General features: G+C 37.2%; 1 protein-coding gene across 1 annotated transcript in view; it reads right to left on the minus strand.

Annotated features, from left to right (window-relative positions):
* GALNTL6 (polypeptide N-acetylgalactosaminyltransferase like 6) overlaps positions 1-22,181 on the minus strand; it is a 962,275-nt gene that overhangs the window by 411,891 nt on the left and 528,203 nt on the right. The window contains exon 6 of the mRNA XM_058192360.1: positions 5,280-5,418. Within this exon, the coding sequence (XP_058048343.1) occupies positions 5,280-5,418 (139 nt within the window). The remainder of the gene's footprint in view (positions 1-5,279; positions 5,419-22,181) is intronic.

Raw genomic sequence — 22,181 nt, forward strand, 5'->3', positions numbered from 1 at the left:
TCCATATAACGAGGCTCCAGTGACGTCACCCTCCTGCTGGGTGCTCTAACAGAGCACTCCGTGTTAGAAGATTGTAAAAGTCAGTGAAACAGAAAATAAATCACTGTTCACTGAGCTTAGCATAATCTCTGGGTGAAAGAGGTTATCAGAATTGTGGAAGAGTGGCAGGTCTGACAGGGGGTTTGCTCTCAAGAGCGAATTTTCCTGGATTTATGACCCCACCGAATTTCACTCCTTCCAACTTCAGCACGCCCCTGTTTTTATCAGGGAAAAGGAGAGGAATGTCGCTTCTGCTCTAGAGGACTTATTAAATTGATTGATATTCCAAGCAGACGGGAATTTCACAAGCGTTCGATCTTTGATGCAGAATCAGCACGGCAAGTTCCGACTCCCTTTTTGAAACTTGAAACCTTTCTTTGTCTTTGATTAATTGATTTTTAAAATGGCGTCTAAAAGTGAAAGTAAAAAATTTTTAGTACGATGAAGCACTTATACTTGTGGATTGTTACAAACGGAGTTTTTTTATACTGAAAGGAGGGAAGGAGAGTTATTAAGTTTGAATTCCTGATTCTTTTGAAGACAGAATGGCAGCTAAACCTTTAAAGCCTTCTGGAAGAAGGGGATCTGAACCAAGTCTTGAGGAAATATTGAAAGAACAATTAAAACTTTCTGAAGATAGGCAAAAAGAGATGATGGAGAATTTTAATGCAAAAATAAGAGAAGATATTCTTATGGCAGTTCAAGGACTGAGTAAAAAAATTGAAGGATTGGAAGTGGAAATGCAACAGATCTCTCAGTCAAATAAGCATTTAGAAGACGAAATGAAAGGTGTTCAGAAAAAAGTGGATCAAAATGAAGATCAGGTTGTGATATTACAATATAAACTTATGGAAGGAGCTCTTAGAATTCGTGGTATGCGAGAAGAGCGTGGAGAAGACTTAAGAAAAATTATATCAGAAGCATTGGCTGAATTTATTGAAGCGGACCCCCAAGAGGTAGCTTACCAAATTGATAAAATATATAGAGTTAATTCTTGGATTGCAAGACAGAGAAAGCTTCCTCGGGACATTGTGGTTTATTTTGTGAAAAGGACTATGAGAAATCAAATTCTGCAAGTTTCATATCAGACAACTTTAAAAATTGGAGAACAGGAGTTGAAGGTGTTGAAAGAGATTCCTTCAAAGATGTTAAGAGACAGGAAGGAATTTGCTTTTTTTACACAAGAACTTAAAAAACATCAGATTCAATTCAGATGGGAGGTGCCAGTTGGACTGACACTATTCTATCAAGGAAGGAGATATAGAATTGACACTGTTTTAAAGGCAAAGGATTTTCTTTCTACAGTTTTGAAAGTCGAAATAGAAGTGATAGAAAAACTTCAAGAGACTCAAGAAGGCGTGGTGACCCAAGAGCCTTTATTGCTGCCAGTATTAGAGGAACCACAAGAGCAAAGGGTGACAAGAGGAGCCCTTAAGCGTAAAGAAGAGCAACAGTCTCAAAGTAAAAGTCAGGATCCCATTATGGAAGCTGTGGGAGGAGCTAGACGGAAGATACCGGAGGAGGAGCTTCCGTTGTCTGCTTCAAAGCTTCAGGAGGCCAGTAATGGCAAATAGAATCTTGTCATGGAATGTTAATGGCTTGAATTCAGCTCAGAAAAGAAGGAAAATATTTCACTACTTGAAACAATTTAAAAATGATGTGATTTGTTTGCAAGAGACACATATAAAATTATCAGACCAAAAATATTTAATTAATTCAAAATTGGGTAACCATTTTGTTGCATCAGCTTTGGAAAAGAAGCATGGAATTGTTGTATATATCAGGAAGGATTTACCAGCTAAGCTAATTGAGGCAGATATTCAAGGAAGATTTATTGCTATTGAACTGGTGATAGATGCAAAAAAGACTTTGTTGATAGGGATATTTAATTGAATGGAAAAAAATGGATTGATTATCTACAAAATAGATATCAGATTAAGAAATATCAGATTGCCTTTGAATAATTAGAAAGTTATTTTATGTAATGGGGAGGGGGTTGGGAGACGAAAAGCTTTGGATGTGGTTATTTGGATTGGAAGGGAAAATTTTATTCTATGTTTGGTTTATGTATAACTTTACCTTGTGATTGACCCCGGAAGCCGGGGGGTGGGGGAGGGAGGGGGGTGTTTTGGTTTTTTTTGGGAGGGAGGGGGAAAAAAGGGGGGAAAATGTTTTTGTTTTTTTAAAACTCTTTCAATAAAAAAATAAAAAAATTCCATATAACTAGAAGCACTCTTGGCCAAAAGGAACCGTTGTAGATAATTTCAGGTGATTTGAATTAATTTTCCCAGCCAAAACCAAAATATTTAAAATTGATAGATCAGATAAAATGCTGTTAATTTGTTCCATTGATCATTTGAAAGTGATAGAGATTAATATGTAGCTTTTCAAGGTTTCATGCTTTCTCTTTTTGAAATAACTTTTGACATATTAAAAATTAGATAAGCATCTTTAAAAACTGAAAATAAAAACTTTTATCAGTTTTTCCCAATCTGGTACTTTTCCAACTTCCAGAACTGTTGTCCATTCTGCTGGAAGTCTGGAAATTTAAGTGCCAAAATATGAAGTAAATGCCTGAAAGACTGGGACACTTAAACAAACAAACAAACAAATACAACTCAGTATAAATAAATGTTTTACTGAGATCTTCCAGATATAATCCACAAGCAAAGTTTTCAATGCAAGCTCTATTGGAGAAACATAAAAACAGACCTGTGTTCTTGCTCATTCATGTTACAGGTTTTATGTAGTGGTGGGACCTCTAAGGTGCTTGACCATTTGATATTTTCACTTAGCAATTAATAAGAATTATTTAAATAAAACTAGCACTATTTGTCTAACTTGCAAAAAAAAAAACACCTCACAATCCTGCTTAAAATATTCTAATCAGTCTTCTCCCACAGCAGTTTTACAACATCTGTGGTATAAGAATCACCACAAGCTCTACTATGATCTTGCAGGCTAGGACTGAAATTATTTTTCAACTAGTTGTGTTGCTGTTGTTATAATAATTCCCCTCATCTATTCTTTTCATATGGCAGTTAAAAGTTACTATGCAAATGGTTTAGGACTGGTATAATTTTCTTCTGTTTAAAAAAGTCTGCCATCAATCTACTCCCAATATGCTTCAATAAGACTTCTAATTAGGTATGGTGGTGCTCTGACAGTATGACATATCATTAAGAAAGAAGAGCAGGAAAAGAGCCAGACAGAATTGGCTTCATGGACCAGTACTCGGTGGAAGCATGCCCAGCCATTTCATAACTCAGCATCTGTAGATTTGGCCCTAATCTATCTTGACTGATGAATGCAGCTTTACTGGTTTTACATAAGAAAATAAAGGACAGAGCAGAATCATGTATATGGAGAAGTACATGGAAACTATCTGGGCCAACAATCAGAGCTCATCAGTCCTGGTTAAATTTGGTTGAAAGTAAATATTTTCATTTAAGATACTTGTGTGTATTTACTTGTAAGTAGTCAGTCACCAGATATTCTCCATGGCTGTCCAATAATGTGCATCCCAGTGTCTGTCCTGACTACTCTGTATTCAACTTCCTGAACAACTGTGGCCATCTGTTTGGATCTACTATGTTTATTGTACCTTGGATGTCAAGAAGGAATATTTCAAATCTCGGGATGGACTGGATTAAGACTTTGTCTATTCAGTTTGATTATATCTGTTGTGGCCTGTCAGCCGCCAACCTCTCCAGCAGCAAAATCAGAGGAGGAGGAGGCATGGAAGTCAAGATCAGCATCAAGGCAACCTGAGAGGTCCAAAGGAGAACATAGAATGGAAGTGGCAGAGACAGAGGTGGAACCTGGGCCATCCGTCAACCCTACGATGAAGAGTCAACAGCCCTCAGGTCTGGAGGTGGTTGATGAAGAAGAGGAGGAACAGCTGGGTCCAGTACCTGACATGCAGATGCGCAGAAGGCAGAGGAGAGGAGAGCAGTGGAAATCCATGGGCCAATCCTTGGGAAGGAAGAGCCATCACTGCTAGCAAAGCCCCACCCTAGCTCTGGGGATAAAAGGCAGGGGGCAGGGAGGAATAGATGTGGCAGAAACTATTCATCTCCTGGTTGGTTGGATCTGTTAGTCTGCAGTGAGAAACTTTTTGCCCGGGCTGCTGGCACTCCTAATAAAGAAATCTTGGCGTTAACTTCAGTGGGTTTGTTGTGTTTGGGGAGCTGGGTCAGAATAGTATCTTTACAAATTTCAATCTCAGATAGTTAACAACTTTTCTGAAAAATCTGGACTAAAAAAAGCAGGGATGCTGGTTTGGATTTGTGCCATTACTTCAAGAAGATTTCTGGGAAATACTGTCCTGAAATCAAACAACAGCAGTCTAACAACATATGACTCAAATCTATTAGAACATATTCAACATCTAGATTACTAGGAAAATATCACAGGGTCCTCTGAATTTTCTACATTTATCTGTCCATAAATTTACTTTTATTTCTAAAGAGAGGTAAATGCAGAAAATTCAGTGGATCCTGTGGTCCCTAGATTAGAATAGAATAGAACAGAATAGAATAGAATTTTTTTATTGGCCAAGTGTGATTGGACACACAAGGAATTTGTCTTGGTGCATATGCTCTCAGTGTACATAAAAGAAAAGATACGTTCATCAAGGTACAACATTTACAACACAATTGATGGTCAATATATCAATATAAATCATAAGGATTGCCAGCAACAAGTTATAGTCATACAGTCATAAATGGAAAGAGATAGGTGATGGGAACTATTACTTTTCTAGTAATCTAGGTATTGGATAATTTGGAACATATTTGAGTCAGATCACACCTTGAAGTACAAATCAAATCAATTGGACATCAAAATAATAGCTTCTTAGACTTCCTGGGCAATTATTAAACAGACTTGATTAATGTGTGTCTTTTGTTTATCAATCCAAAGTAGAACTTTGTATATTTCAGCCCAATGAAAGACAGGTTTAGGCTGCTACTAGTATTTCCTATATTCTGCCATTAATACATGTGAACAAAAATTTCACAATTCCCTTGTATTAGATAGCCAAGCACTGTCTGCAATGAAAATAAGAAAAACAGTGTCTTTTCGTATTCATTATAAAAACTGTATATAGAAGACGAAACCTTCAACATTTTCAGCTTTATACTATTTCTCACCTTCCATTGATTCAGATTCTTCTATGTAAGAAAGTAAGTACAAAGATATTAAATGAATGTAATAATAATCAAACTTAGTGTACTCACTTAGGATGTCGGATGTCTGGCAGTGATCGTTCCAAAGCAATATTGTTGCTTACAAAAATATTGAAACCATTCTCACGATAAGCAGAATCATCACTGTCTTCCTCTGTGACAGGATATGGCTTTCCTTGTTCACCTTTCCCTGAAATGGTATTAAATCAAAATATGATCAGGGATGAACACGATCTCAGAAACGGTTAGCTGTTTTTCTGTAAATTAAAACATGGCAAGTCTGTGCCAAGTCAAACATGAACATGACAATTCCCAAGCTGTCATTCTTAAGGTGAATTTTCCCCTCATCATAAGCAGGAAAGTAAGGAATGACAAGCAGGAATTTTGCCCTACCATATTATGACGTATTTTTACAAAGAAGTTTTGTCACGATTGTCTGTGTTTTTATTATTGTTATTTTTCATAGATACAACTGTTCAATCAAAGCTGAAATATTTTGTGACATTAAAAAATATTGTAAAACTCTTGTTTGTTTGTGTGTGTGTATTTATGTACACATTACATGCACATACACACATACTAATGGATAGAAAAAGCAACAGAATTTTGGTGTAATCTCTGTTTTATTACAGTTCTTGAAATATACTATGGCTGTTAAACTCACATTGTCATGACGGCGTCATGTGACATATAGGGACTTTCCCTTCATTCATTAAACCAGGCATGGGTATGGCCAGTGAGTGATGTATCCAGCCCTCGGACCAGGAGTTTGACAACCCTGAAATATACTGTACAGTATTGTAAAGCCATAAAGTTAAGTTCCTTGAAAGAAGATTTGCTCCAGTAGTTATCAATGTTAAATCCTTACTGGAAAGGTGTAACTCTTATTTTTGTATTTAATGGTATAGAATTAGAAATGAGTCAGAATGAACCAACCATTTATATGAATATAGGATGGGTATTGTTATGTCGCCTCCCGACCACAACCCAAAAAGACACGTGAGCTGACTTTCCTTGCCAGCAATTTACTCCGACAACAGCTAACAGTCCTGCCAATGAACCTGCGATTGCCTGCCATGTTCTCCTTAGACCAGCGTAATTTGCAGTTCAGGAATAAACAGAAGTCAAAGTCTGAATCACAAAATAACACAGCCGAAGCTCCCAGGAGTCAGTCTTTGTCCATCACGGAGCCCAAAAGCAGCTCCACCCACTTTTATACCCTGTGGGGTGTGGCTCCGTGACTCAGCACTCCATGGGCCGGCCCCTTCCTTCCTTTTGCTGTGCATGCTTCGCTCGGCTTCGCTGCCTTGCATCTAATCACACTGGATTCCCCTCAGCTGGCTCTTGGAGCTCTGCCAGGGAGGAGAAGGAGGGGTCGGGGGAAAGAGGCCGTGTCGGCTCCTCTTTCTCCACTTGGCCTGCCTCTGGGACCTGGAGCGGAGCCAGAGAGGAAGATTCTGCAGAGGGAAGCCCTGTCGGCTCTGCCCCCTCACTCTCTGAGTCACTCTCAGCCAGGAAGGCCGGCTCGGGCCCCGCAGACACAATAGGTATGGCTACTTTAAGAGACGTGGAACTGGCCACAAATGTGATCAGGCAGATTTTCCTTCCAAAGTGTTCAGAAAAATACAGAAGATTATCAATCAATATGATTAAATATGTGTTCCTATTACTAGTTACTTGTTTTATCAATCAATTCAATCAGTTTATTACAGTCTTAGACCAGAGACCTGTTTTATCAAGGAAAACAATGGATAATACATGTACTTTAATAGCAAAATAGCACCTTATTTTAAAATTGTAGTCATTGTAAGCCATTCAGAGTCACCTTAACAAGGAACTTGGGCAGCATATAAATTTAATAAAAAATTAGTTGACATCAACTTTTTAGTAAGCCATTTGAAGAAGCAGTGAAAGATAAGGCATCCAGCCAAAGTCTATGCCATAGCAATGATGATTAAAAAAAAAACAACATTGGATTTGAACAAAACATAAGCATACTTTATTTCAGCTGTGAATAAGATTTTATTTTGGATTTTTTTTCTTTTTTTCAATCATGTCCGAGACAGACTAGACCAGTTCCTGCATCTTTCTTGGCAATGTTTTTTTAGAAGTGATTTGCTGCTGCCTCTTTACGAGAACTGAAAGAGAGCAGCTGGGCTAAGGTCACCCAGCTAATTTTGTGTCTAAGGTGGGACTACAACTCATGGGCCCCCAGTTTCTAGCCTCATGACTTAACTATTACATTAGACTTGCTCTCTTATTTTGGATCCTTGCATGTTAATTTTGCTTTGTTTTTTGCTTTCTCTTTTCTTATATATGATAATTATTTAATAATTAAAGACAATGAATCCATATTCACTCACTCTTTTCTTAAGTATGTCTTTCTGGCTCAATTTATCCTAAAAGTTTTCATTGCTTAATTGTATTAACTGCAATGTTTACTTCAGATAAAGATATAATTGTCTCATTGTTTTGAAAGATGAGATTGGCAGGATTGGAGCTGGAGATCATAAAAGGAAAATGGGAGAAAACAATGGAGTGTAACATAGCAGATATCTGAATTGTCTAAAGTGGCAAACATAGATTCTGATACCATGGTACCATAGCCAAGTTTATTAGCTAAACTTGATAACTTGATGATGATGATTTTTTGTGGTTTCAAGTCATGATAGCCTGAAGGTTTCAAGTCATGTTAACTCATGGACTAGTCCCTATACTCTTGGCAATATTTTTAGGAACTGCTCTGCCTTTGCTGTCTTCATAAGAATAATAACCGGCCCAAGATCACCTAGATGACTTCATGTCTAAGATAGGACCAGATCTCACAGATTCCTAATTTCTTGCCTGATTCTTAACCATTACATAAGCTAAAAATTGCTGATGTAATGATTATGAAAGCAATGCTATGAAGCTAGTTCCAATTCAGCAAATGTGAAAGATAACCCAAATCAGGGATGGGTTCTAAATTTTTTTACTATCAGTTCTGTGGGCGTGGCTTATTTTGTGGGCGTGGCTTGATGGTCATGTGACAGTGGGTGTGGCTTGATGGTCATGTGACAGTGGGTGGGCGTGGCCAACTCAATGTCACTCATGTCAAGGGTGCATCTGGCCCCTCCCCTCCCAGCCATTCCTTGTCACACCCAGCCTCAACGTATCTATAGTTCTCTAAAAATGTTGTTCACCTTTTTTCAGATTTATTATCTACATACTATAGATGTATTTTCATGGACCACTGAAAGGAGGAAATGGCTCACATGCTTTGCCCAAGAGTGTGATAGGCAACAGGCTTTTAAAGGGCTGCCAAAGAGAAGGGGGGGCAATGTATTTTCCAAAGCACCAGAAGACAAAACAAGAAGCAATGGATGGAAACTGAACAAAGAGAGAAGCAACCTAAAACTAAGGAGAAACTTCCTTACAGTGTGAACCAATATAGGTGCAGAAATATTTCAGTCATAATTTCACATATAAAATAGCCATTCATGTAATACAACTTGCATATTGTTCAAAACAGGTAATTAGTATTATGGCTGATGTTTGACAGCAAACCTAAAAGTCAAAGATCACAAGAGTGCTGCTTTCTCTGTATGTATACAAAACATCACATATCAGGAATAGCATATTGAGATGGACTTATGCAACCTGATGTACAAAATAAACAGACACAAATTTATACTCTGGACTATAGCCACTGAATGCATGTAAATCCCTAAAAAAATATGTGGTAGCTCCAGACAAAAGAAAGGCAGTAAAATAACTCTAGGTGTAGGGACAGTGTAAAATATTAACACATGATAAATAATGGAACAATTAAAAATAATAGCACAGGATTTTCTCTCTTCCCCCCTTCCTTCCTCTTCCTTTCTTTTTTCTTTCTCTTTGTCTCTTTGTCTCTCTCTCTCTCTCTCTCTCTCTCTCACACACACACACACACACACACACACACACTCTCTTTCTTTGTCTCTCTCTCACACAGCCACACCCACATCCACCTGATCTCGTTCTCATTCTTCCCATTCCCGGATCCTTCTTTCCCCCTTCCCCCCCCCCTCGTTTCCTTTAGAAACTCCTTTCAGGGTGGGAGGGAAAACCAAATAAAAACGAGCTGCTTAGCCACTTTCTGGGACTGAAAAGTTGAGGGTACCCAAGGAAGCAGCAATCAGCCGGGATTAAGACAACCCCCACTCCCACCCCACCCCATCCCGTGCCACCTTCTTTTTCTCTCCCCGTGAAGATGGGGACTAACCTAAAAAAAAACCCCTCTTCCTGCTGAGCAGAGAAAACAGTAGCTGGGAAGGATGTTGCCAATTCTGTTGCTGGGCCAGGCAGGCAGGCAGGGCGAGCAACCATCAGGTGGGCGGGGTGAGCGAGCGGGAACCAGGGACTGGTTTGGGGGCGTGGCCAGCCAGAGGTCACTCCCGGTTCAGGGAACCACATCAAATTTCCACTAACGGTTCTCCTGAATTGGTCAGAACTGGTAGCAACCCACCTCTGACCCAAATTCTCAAAGTTTAAAAGTTACATCCTGGTGTTTACATATATATGCACATTATTCCTTATTGGTTAACACCACTGAATTCAGCCTACTCCTTTTGAGTAAACATACAGAATTAACTTGTCAATGAACTAAAAGCTGTGCTGATATCTAAGTATTATGTGAATAATTGTTTTGATCTTACCTCTGAAGGAGTTTTAATGAGCTATACACTAGCTTACTGAAACATTGCTGATAAGATAAGTTGAAATTTGGTGATTGTATTCAGTATGATGCCCAGTGGCCAGGCTCAGGGAATGCCATCTCCATAGAACCATGGACCATAGAAACAAGTTTTCATAACTGCTGACCCCCTTTATGGAAAGCATAAATGGTTTTCTAGAAAGATATTATAGCATAGGCACTGGAGTGTGGTAAGCTGTCTGCCAGAGAAGGATTTTTTTTTTTTTGGTATAACTGGAATTAATTCATTTTATTGCTATTTCTTTTTTTCTATTTTTATTTTATTAAAAAAAAGTTGAAACACAAATACAAAACTTAAAAAAAAAAAAACCCTTCTCAAAAATGTATTTAAAACAAACAAACAAACAAAAAAACCCTAATAACAATCAGAGGAAAAAAACCACAAAAATAAGATATCATTAAAAAATCATAACACGTTCCGCTTGGCACCACCTTTCTCGCTGGGTGCTAATTTATGGCACTCCGCACTGGATATTGTAAAAGCCGGTGTAAATAGCTACGAACAGCTGTTCCCGACTTAATTTTCCTTCTCTGGTTGAGAGAGCAGGGGAAAGAGCAGGGGGGAGAGAGGTAGATTCCCCTAGGGGCTTTGTTTTTCTTATGCAAAGTCCCGAAAGGTCGAGTCCCTTTGAATTCCTCCTACCTCCATTATCCAGCGCGTCTCCTGCAACAGCAGAGAAAGAGGAAGGTGTCCAAGTTCTGCTAACAATTGATTTCTTTTTGTGGATTTCTATAAGCAGGCGGAAGAAGCATGAGTGAACAATTATTGGTTTGCAAGTATTGTTGATTTCCTGACTTCCTCCTTTTTTAAAGAGAGAAAAATTATTTTTTTTCCCTTCTCTTAAAATGGCATTTTAGACTAACTGCAAATAGACCAGCCTTGCTGCAAAATCGAAACTGAATGGAGACATCATCTTATTGTGTTGGATTCTGGATTGTTGGATTATATTACGTTGTTTAAGTATTTCATAAGGGGATTTTCAGCAAGATCTTTGCCATGAAGGTTCTTTCAGAAGAATGGATTCGTGATTTTATACAGGATTACACAGAAAGAATGTATTTAATTATTCAAAAATACGAACTGAAACAGGACTTAAATGCAATGGAGGAGATACAAATAAAAATGGATAAATATGAAGATATGATCGTGAATAAACAAGTTGATGTAAAGAAGTTTCCTTTAAATAGTTTGGATGAAATGTCAGAATTTTTGTTACAGGAGGCTGTCTCCCGAACTGAAAAAATTTACTTAATGGCTTAATGCTTTTCAAGAATTCTCTCTTTGGATTGATGGAATATATGGTAGTAATTTGTGGATTTCAGAACATAAGGATCTATTAGGCAATATTGTGACTGACTTTTCAAAAGGAGACATGAAGGAAAGACAGAGATTAATGCATCAAAAAAATGGCAAGAGACAAAAGTATTATTCTTTGAATTATTAACAGACAAAAATATTACTGTCTCTGAAAGACAATATGTGAGGAAGATCTGGAAGAAATGGGTTGATTATATGTTTTATATCTATTATAAAAGACTAGATATTTGGTTTTATACTGGATTTTGACGAGGATGGACTAAATTTGAATAGCTACTGTAATTCTTGGTATTGAAATTTTATAATGTGTTGTACTGTATTTTGAATAGAATATTTATGTAAGAAAGACCTGGGGGAAAAATTATATGGTTATAGAAGTTATAAGGGAGATATTCTTTGAATTGGATTGGATTTTTATGTTTTAGTTGGTTTTAAATACTTTAGGATTAATTTGTTTTATTGATTTACATATTTTGTTATTCTTAATTGTTAATTTTTTTTTTTATTATTATTATTTTTTTAAGGATTTTGGTTGTGTTAGGAGGAAGTCAGAGCTAGAGAGGGAAAATTGGTATAATAGTTTTGGGGGAAAATCTTTTTAGCATATGTTTGTTTTATTTTTAACTATACCTTGTGCTTCATCCGGGAAGTCAGGGGGGAGGGGGGAGGGATTAGTGAAGGGAGGGGGGTTGGGGGAAAAAGGGGGTGGGATTTTTTTTTTGTAAAACGTTTTGAATAAAAAATAAATAAATAAATAAAAATAAAAAATAAAACTAAAAAATCCTAACACATACACACTTATTATCCACTTACCTGGATACTGATTAATATATTACAACAATATTAGTTTTTGACCGCTTGAGAAAGTGGTTCATTTTTTTAAAACTACTAAATCTATTTGCAAATTATTAACCTGACATTTTTATACTATATTAATGACCAGTTAACAGGAAAAACAGTAATAAGAAAAGCGAGATTAAAGTTTGTTAAACTGTTACTGTAATCAACTCATAGAAAAGTCACCATGGCCATCTTATCTATCTCCAATTGTCCCAAAAGATAACATCGATTCATCCACATTTGTTTGCTAATAACATTGTTGTTGTCATCATACTTTAAGTTGTGTCAGACCATTCTGTAGAGCAGCACTCTCCATGCCTCCTGTCTTACACCTCCTCCTTCAGATCCTGGTGTCATCTTTATAGTGCCCAGCCAGCGGATACTAGGGCAGGCCCTTCTCCATTTTCTGCTGATCACTCCCAGCTTGGTTGACTTTTTGATTGAGTCAGTTCTTATGACATGAACAAAGTATGACAGTCTCTGTCTAGTGATCTTGACTTCAAGTGATATTTTTGGTAAAGTTCTGTCTAGGACTTCTTTGTTTGTTATATTTGCAGTCCATGGGATGCTTAATAGTCACCTCCAGCACCACAGTTCAAAGGCATCCACCCTTCTCCTATTTGCCTTTTTCAGAAGTTTCACAGCCATACTTAGCAATTGGAAAAAATACTGCATTAACTAGTCGGCATTTGGTTTTGACACTGATTGGCATTGGTTTTGATGTTATATACTCTTATAGTTTATACTTCCTCCTCCAGGATATCTGATTCCATTTCTCATAGGTCAGTGTCCCCTTTTACGGCTTGGCCATTTTTTCATTTGGGTAAAGTTTTACTGTATATTCCTGCCTTCTTTCTCTGATTACTAGTTGGTCATGCAATTCCTGCCCATCACATCCGCATTTTGGTCAACTTTTAAAGTTAAAAAACAAAGGAAAAGAAAAGCTTTGAAAAATGAAACCCAGATCTGCTTAAGAAAACAAACTGCTGAAAGGAAAGATGGATGCCCATGACTTTCCGACTGCTCCCAGAAGGAACTGGAATCTTTAACACTCCCCTTCCCAGGTGGGTCCATGACTGTCCAAAAGCTGTCTTAGTGCTCTCTTGGCATTTAAGTGCTCCTAAGTGCTTCCATTCAACTTCAGGAGCAGCAGTGCCAAAGAACCAGCTTTGGCAGCAAAATTGAAATATTATTGGCAGGAAAAAGAACAGTTCCTACCATTCTTGAGGAGGAGTTCATTTGATTACTATTTCTGATTGGCAGACCTTTTAGATTAGCAAGGTCAAGAAAGAGGGAAATGCTAGGGGTGCTTTTAATTGTAATAAGGTAGAATAGCAAAATCTTGAAAACTGTTGAAAGTTTCTCTCAGACCCATCTTATATAAGACAACATTAAATTAAAGTTATTTTGACCATCTTTCTCATTCTTCTCTTTTTCTCAGGACTGAATAATGTTTTCTTGAAGCTACTCCAACTATCCTATGCATATGCCATAAAATATTATATATCTCTTCCCATTCACTTTCTATTGTGAAAATAATATATGTGGCATAGTCAGTGGAAAGTTTGCAGCGGTCACGTAAACAGATATCCATAAAGGGATGAATCAAAAGGTCCATATCAAGTGCAGGAAATCAGAAGTCCAGGCAGTTCAAATTAATATATAGGTTTATTCACTGCTAAAGCACTCTATAAGAATCTGAATCTAAGTCAAAGCGATTGGCAGTAGATAAGAGTCAATGGAATGCAAGGTGAACTGGACTTAGAACTCTTGTGGATACAAAGGGACTTGAGACCAATGACACTTTTAACCCCTCCCTTGGGCTCAGCCTCCTATTTCAGAATTATTAAAGATGCCTATCTGCTCTCTCCACATCCCATACATTTTTATATTCATGACTGCCTGGAGATGGTGTTACCTCCAAGTATGAAAGCAACATATATTTTATTTTATTTTTATTTATTTATTTTGTCACAACAATATATGTAGGTATCATACAAAAAGATTATATAGCATATAAACACATATATGAGTAAATATTAGGAGGTATAAGCATATATATATATAGGAAAAAGAAAAGAAAAACAATAGGACAGGAACGATAGGCACGTTTGTGCGCTTATGCACGCCCCTTATGGTCCTCTTAGGAATGGGGTGAGGTCAATAGTAGAAAGTTTTTGGTTAAAGCTTTTAGGATTATGAGAAGAGACCACAGAGTCAGGTAAAGTATTCCAAGCACTGATGATTCTGTTACAGAAGTCATATTTTCTGCAATCTAGATTAAAGCGGTTGACATTTAGTTTAAATCTATTAGTTGCTCTAGTATTATTGCAATTAAAGCTGAAGTAGTCTTTAACAGGAAGGACATTACAATAGATGATTCTGTGAGTTAAACTTAGGTCTTGTTGGAGGCGACAGAGTTCCAAGCTTTCTAAGCCTAGGATTTCAAGTCTGGTGGGGTAAGGTATTTTGTTGTTGTATATTTGTTACTATTCTGCAGGGGAATATCTGCGTGTCATTTTATAATCCAACTGTATACAACATGATATTAGAGAGAAGAGAGAAATAAATACTTATGTGAATAAACTGATAATTTTATTCTCAATGTTAGTGTCTCACAGAAATTAAATACAGTAGTAATTCCTGTGGTCATAGTGTATGGTAGAACATCCTAATAAAATTCCTTATGCCATGTCAGATGACTGGTCCATCTCTTATGCTGTCCACACTGATTGAAAATGTGGAATGCATTCATTCTGGAGATTCAGAAAATTGAATCTCAGATCTTACGTTTGCCAGACAAATGCTGTGCTACTGAATTACAGCAGAAGTACCTGAAGCGCAACAAAGAACAGGGAAGGAAAAATTCTTGACCTAAAAACAAAGAAAACCAAGAATTAGTGAGCCAAGAAAAGGAACATTATTCCCTCATGCTGGTACAGACATATAATAGCATAAAAATGTCAGGCTATCAGAAAAATCAGTACCATTGCCAGGTATGCTAATTATCAAGTTAATTGTTCAGAATGAAATCCTACAAAACAACACACACACACACACACACACCCCGAATTTCCTTTAATCTACAATATTTCCCATGTAATGTTATACAAGTATAGTATAAAAGTTTCCATACAGTAATTAGAGACATGAAGGACAGTGAGCTAGAAGGAGGACAAAGATGGAGAAACTATAAGAATGCTTTTTTATAATGTGTGTGCTTGTTAATTTTTTATCTCAAAATCATTCAATTACTTATGTCTTTGTGAATACACAGAGAGATAGAGAGACACAGACACACACATTCTTTTTCTTGTTAGCTTGTATCTTATATTTAATCTTTTTAAAAAATAAAATAATAGACAGACCCATTGTGCAATCAGGGAGTTTTTGTCTGATGAATGAGCAGTGGCAGGCAGGACTAGGAGGGCTTTTGATCAGTTTCAGATTATGCACCAGTTGTCCCCATTTTGGGCCACAAGGTCCTACCACATCACTCACATGATTCCACATGGATTACTGTAACATGTCTACATAGAACTGCCCTTGACAAACATCTGGAAATTTCACATGCTGCAAAATGTGGCAGTGTGGGTAGTCATGTATACACTTAGATCAATGCACCTCTCCTGCACAAACAAGCTAGTTTGGCCACCAGTTTACTTCAGGATTCAAGATGCTGGTAATGATGTATAAAGTCCTGAATGTCATGGGACTTATTTGAACTTGCTGACTTTCCAAAAGGTGCTAAAGACATGTATTGCAATCTACCTGTGAATCCAGTAATGTGGATATGGAATCCGTAAGGCAGTTAGGGAAAAAATGATTGTCGCTTCTATGATGTTTGCTTGCTATCGGCTGCCATAGTAACAGGGAGGGGGAAGATTGGCATTTGGGTGGGGAGGTGAGCTGGAGAGAGATGGCCTGTGTGAATGAAAAGGAAGGATTGCTCTCATGATCTACTGCGCAGCTGAATGGACATGTTTATACCCAGTCAAGGTCCACCATCCCGGAATACCAGATGGGCGAAAACGTCTGAAGATGCACCCCACATGACACCATATTGGTTGGGGTTGGACATTCAGCCTGGGTCCTTGGGGGGAGAGATTTGGGGATACTTTCAATATGTAACTTTTGCAACTTGTGCTTCAGATCTTGCTTTTCTTTCATTGCTATCATTTCAAGCTCAGTAAAAGTACCTATTCTCTACAAACATGGAGTTGGGGGTTTTCTTTCTTGGGTTTTGAAAGGAGGCATGCCTGACAGTGACTCTGCTCTTCTACAGATTACCGTTTTATACTTATATAATTAATTATAATTATCATTTTACTGATTTTGATGCTTTTTGTTGTTATGTTTTCTTGATTATTGTTGTACTAATCTTTTTCAATCTCGTTTACCCATTAGAGTCACATATGTGACATGGGCAATTATCAAATAAATAAATGAATAATGTAAGTGCAGCATGTAACCATGAATCATGATATAGCAATAGCACTTATATACAGCCCTCTCTAAGGGGTTTACAGAGTCAGCAATCTGGGTCCTCAGTTTACCCATCTCAGAAGGACGGAAGGCTGAGTTCAACCTTGACCTGGTTGAATATGCCAAATTGCAGGCAGACGGCAGTCAGCAGAAGTAACTTGCAGTACTGCACTCTAACCACTGAGTCACCGTGGCTCACAATATGATTAACGAATAACAAATATTAATAAATGACAATTTAGGATCATCATAATAAAATAATTGATATAATTCATCTTGATTTGTACATTGTATACAATGTATAGGAATACATTGCAATCCTATATATGTGTAGAAAATAAGTTTCCCCTGTATTTAATAGGATTTAATCTCATCTACACACAAAAGTTAGATAGAATTTAAATTATTTTAACATTGTCTTTTAAAAAATAATTAATTAAATTATTTACATTAAATTATTTAACACATAATTTAATTTAAATACATTTAATTTCAGGGTACCCCCTGAATTGCTGTGTAACTGCTGATTAATCAGCTATTTTTAACTCAGCAACTAACTGATCTATTACATTAAAATAAAGATAATGTCAGCGTTCCAGAAAATCCTCCTTGCAGAAAAGACTCCAAAGCAAACATCTTCCAAGTTCTTTTACCAGCATAGGTAAGCTGGCACAGTTGGTGGAAATCCGAATCTGGGGATCCGGGTTCCTCCAAACCCCAAAATCCCCACTCTCATGACTCCTCTGCCCATCACATGCTCCAATCTTCAACCATCCCATCTCAAGACATCACTCTGGCCATTCCTTCTCCAGATGCGAGCCTAGCCTGACCTTGACCAGCAGGAAGAATGTTGTTATGACTAATAATCCCTTGTACCACCACCACCCTCCCCATCTCCCACATATGAGAAAGTGGCAGTGTGAGGAAGCTTTCAGCCTAGTATGGCTTCCAAAGCTGACAGATGTATATACACAATTTTTCCAAAAAAATTATTTGGGGAGATGACTAAACACACTGAAGAAATACAACTTTATGACTTCCATATATTTCAATATTAGAAATAAATATAGATAGAAAATAGTATTAATCTCAAGTTCTTCCAAAACATTTTGACTGTTATACAGTTGATAGCCTCATATATTTTTATTTTTCACTATGTATTATATAAAGAATCAACTTAGTTTGATGAAAATTTAGTCAAACATTAACTATTAATTTCATTTATTTTAAAAAATAAATTATTAAAAGTGTCGATTTATTTATTAAACTAGGTAATCCTATAATTTCACTATGTGAAAATTATATGGTTCATCCCACAGTCAGCCAGATGTTCAGACTGGATTTGGCTGGATTTTGATATGCAATTTTATTATGGTGATTGTGAGACTTATACTAGTTTTAGGAGTCTTGTAACTATATAACAGACATAGCCATTTGTGTATAATTTTTTGTCTATAATGGAAAGAAAAGTATATTATTAATCCACATTAACCTTTAAAAACAATTTAGCACTTACAATACTCATGTTTCAACAGACACAATGAAAGTACAAGTACATGTTTTAAAATAAGAAAGACTTATTTTAAAGACTTAATCTAGACCCAATAGTTTGTCCAATATAAGTCTGAAGTGTACAGTGAGAGATAAGGAACCCTTGGATGGTCTTACGAAATTATAACACTATCGCCCTATAAAGAGCTTCTGTTTCAGCAGCTAACTGAAATGAATTCTTGTTTTGTAGCCAGGGGATGCACAATACATCTTCTATTTAGCCCGGCTATTTATTGCCCAATGACACAAATGCTCAAATTATTTTTATTTTTATTTATTTATTTATTTGTCACAACAGTATATATAAGCATAAACATGAAATAAATATACAATATATAAGCATAAATATAATCATAAGTATGTAATAACTATATGAAATTGGATACAATCATAGGGAACATTAGGACAGAACGGTAGGCACGTTGGTGCTCTTATGCATGCCCCTTACAGACCTCTCAGGCACAGAGTCTGCAGAGTGCATTCCAGGCATTAACAACTCTGTTACTGAAGTCATATTACTGAAGTCATATTTTCTGCAATCAAGATTTGAGCGGTTCACATTAAGCTTAAATCTATTGTGTGCTTGTGTATTGTTGTGATTGAAGCTGAAGTAGTCTTCAACAGGAAGGACGTTGTAACAGATGATTCTATGAGTTAAACTTAGGTCATGTCAAAGGCGGCGGAGTTCTAAATTTTCTAAACCCAGGATTTCAAGTCTGGTGGAATAAGGTATTTTGTTGTAATCAGAGGAGTGGAGAACTCTTCTTGTAAAATATTTTTGGATATGCTCAATTGTATTAATGTCTGAAAAGAGGTATGGGTTCCAGACAGGCAAGCTGTATTCAAGAATTGGTCTAGCAAATGTTTTATATGCTCTGGTTAGTAGTGTAGTGTTTCTGGAGAAGAAGCTACGCAAGATTAAGTTTACCACTCTTAAAGCCTTTTTTGCGATGTTAGATCATTTGATATGAAAACTCCAAGATCTTTAATGGGGTGAGGGTCATCTACAAGGTAATGTCCATCGAGCTTCTATTTAGTGTTCAGATTCTTTTTTCCAATGTGTAAGACAGAGCATTTGCTGGTTGAGATTTGGAGTTGCCAAGTTTTTGACCATTCTGACACAAAGTCAAGGTCTTTTTGAAGGGTAGCTGTATTGTTGGTAGTGTTAAATAGTTTAGCATCGTCAGCAAAGAGAACACAATTACTTATAATATGGTCACAGAGATCATTAATGTATAATATGAAGCGTGTTGGTCCAAGAACGCTGCCTTGGGGAACGCCGCTATTGACAGGAACAGGATTTGATAGGGCATTGCCTATTTTGACCACTTGTTGTCTGTTTGACAGGAACACTGTTATCCAATTGTGGAGGGGTCCGGAGATGCCGTAGGATTTTAGTTTTAGGAGAAGTTTGTCATGCACCACAGAGTCAAAAGCTTTACAATGTGTTAGGTCATTGTACTCATTGTTGGTACGGCTGGGAAATGTTGGGTGTGAGCCATTACTGTTAACAAAGACTGAGCCGAAGAATGTGTTAAAGAGGTTTGCTTTAACTGTTTCATCATTATATTCTTTGCCGTTAGATCCTTTTAGTGGTGGGATGGATCTCGAGTCTTTAAGTTTGTTGTTCACAAAATTATAAAAAGCACGACTGGAATTTGTGCGCAGAAGGTCTTCTTGTTTGGTGTGGTAATTGGTGCATTCAATTTTTATTTGATTGCATATATTTTTGTAGCAGTTTCTGAAGTTGGCTACATAGCCAGTTTTGTTTCTTCACCAGAGGGATTTTTTTTTTGGATTGGAGCTTTTTTAGTGATATGGGTAATTTGTTTTTTCTGATTTTGGTGGTGGTTTGTGGTACATATAGTTTTATGACTCTACTGACTTCAAGTTGGAAAACTCTATAGTGGTCTTCAGCAGTAATACAGGTTGAGAAGAGATTTTGCCAGTCAAGAGAGGAGAGGTAGGTGTTTATAAGGTCATAGTTGGCTTTTTTGAAATTGTAGTTTGGAATACCATTATTATGAAGATTTTGTAAGGGCGTATATTGAGACAAAAGTCTATCATGCTGTGGTCACTGTTGGAAAAGGGTTCTTTTATTTGTAGTCCATAAATTGAGTTTGCGTTGTTGCAGAAGATAAGGTCAAGGCAGTTGTTGAGTCTTGTATTGTTAGTTACTAGTTGATCAAGACCTAGATTTGTAACAGCATTGTTCAGGGTAGTATGAATGGGTTCAGTTGTGCATTCGTTTGTTATCCAGTTAATAACAGGTAGATTGAGATCACCCAGGAAGATGAGAGGATATGGGCAAGAGGTAGCCCATGTTAGTAATGTGGTTAACATGTTTGCATGTGCGATGTTGTAGTCAGGGGCTCTGTAGCATAGCAAGAAGTGAAGTGTGATGTTAAGAGATAGTTCGCAGTTTGCATACAAAAGTTTCAGGAAGAGCGAGTTTATGTGCAACTTAAATATTTTTTAGATTCAGTGACTTTTTGTAGCCACTTAACGTAAGAAGAATCTGGCATTTGGTGATATCCCAGAGCCAAGTCTTATGAACTACAAAGAAATAAGTGTCTGAAAAGATTCTTATCAAACATCACATTACAAATAGTTGTACTTTGAGTAACTCTCTGGCTGGTATGTTTAGAGGAAAGGAATTCACCATGTGCTTGGGTAATCAGAAAATTTCACCTCAAGAAAGGAGTAATATTTAAGAAACAAAGACATGCTGCAAGGATATTCTAGAAGGGCGTGTGTGTGTGTGTGTGTATGTGTGTGTGTGTGTGTGTGTGTGTGTGTGTTTTGGAGGTGGGTTTCAGCAGGTTCTGACCAGTTCTGGAGAATCGGTAGCAGAAATTTTGAGAGAACCGGTAACTACCACCTCTGACTGGCCCCGCTCCCATCTATTCTCTGCCTCCTGAGTCCCAGCTGATTGGGAGGAAATGGGGATTTTGCAGTAATCTTCCCCTGAAGTGGGAAGGAAATGGAGATTTTACAGATCCTTCCCCTGCCATGCCCACCAAGCCACGCCCACCAAGCCACGCCATGCCCACAGAACCGGTAGTAAAAAAAATTTAATCCCACCACTGGTGTGTGTGTGTGTATGTGTGTATCATCTATCTATCTATCTATCTATCTATCTATCTATCTATCTATCTATCTATCTATCTATCTATCCATCCATCCATCCATCCATTCCCCTTTCTTAGATTGTTGATTGTAAAAGAGGAAAGCAGAACTTATTAAAATAATTAAATAATTTTTATTATAATTTTAAAAATGTAACATATTAAAGGCGATAGTAACCTTTAGGCTGCTATTGTATCTTCTGCATACATTGCCATTGTATCTGTCTTTTTGTCTGCCTGCTTGCCTGCCCATGGTAAAAATTGGAAAACTGAAAAATTATCATAATTTGTTCATTTTGGTATTGCTACTGCTGTCATAGTGATTAATGTTGGAAAAGCTAACACTGGGCACACAAGTCCACTTGACCATGAAATCCACTCAATAACTTTTCTGAGTTCTCCAAAGCACCTGAGGGTAGAACAAGAAGCAATGGGTGGAAACTGATCAAAGAAAGAAGCAACTTAGAACTAAGGAGAAATTTCCTGACAGTTAGAACAATTAATAAGTGGAACGACTTGCCTTCAGAAGTTGTGAATGCTCCAACACTGGAAATTTTTAAGAAAAATGTTGGATAACCATCTGACTGAGATGGTGTAGGGTTTCCTGCCTGGGCAGGGGGTTGGACTAGAAGGCCTCCAAGGTCCCTTCCAACTCTGATGTTATGTTATGTTATGTATGTTATGAGTTATTATGGACATAATCAGTGGCAATAGAGAGAAGAACTATATATGTCATCTTGAGCATCTAGAGAAAGATGAAATGTTCATGGAATTCAATAAAGATCTCATTCTTCTGCAAATGAAGAATTGATTCAGAATACTTGTGGGATGTCAATTGGCCCAGATAAGATTCAAATCATCAGTCTGATTTGAATTTCCTAATAATATTGTCAAAC

The sequence above is a fragment of the Ahaetulla prasina genome, chromosome 8, assembly GCF_028640845.1.
Source record: "Ahaetulla prasina isolate Xishuangbanna chromosome 8, ASM2864084v1, whole genome shotgun sequence".
NCBI classification, from domain to species: Eukaryota; Metazoa; Chordata; class Lepidosauria; order Squamata; family Colubridae; genus Ahaetulla; species Ahaetulla prasina.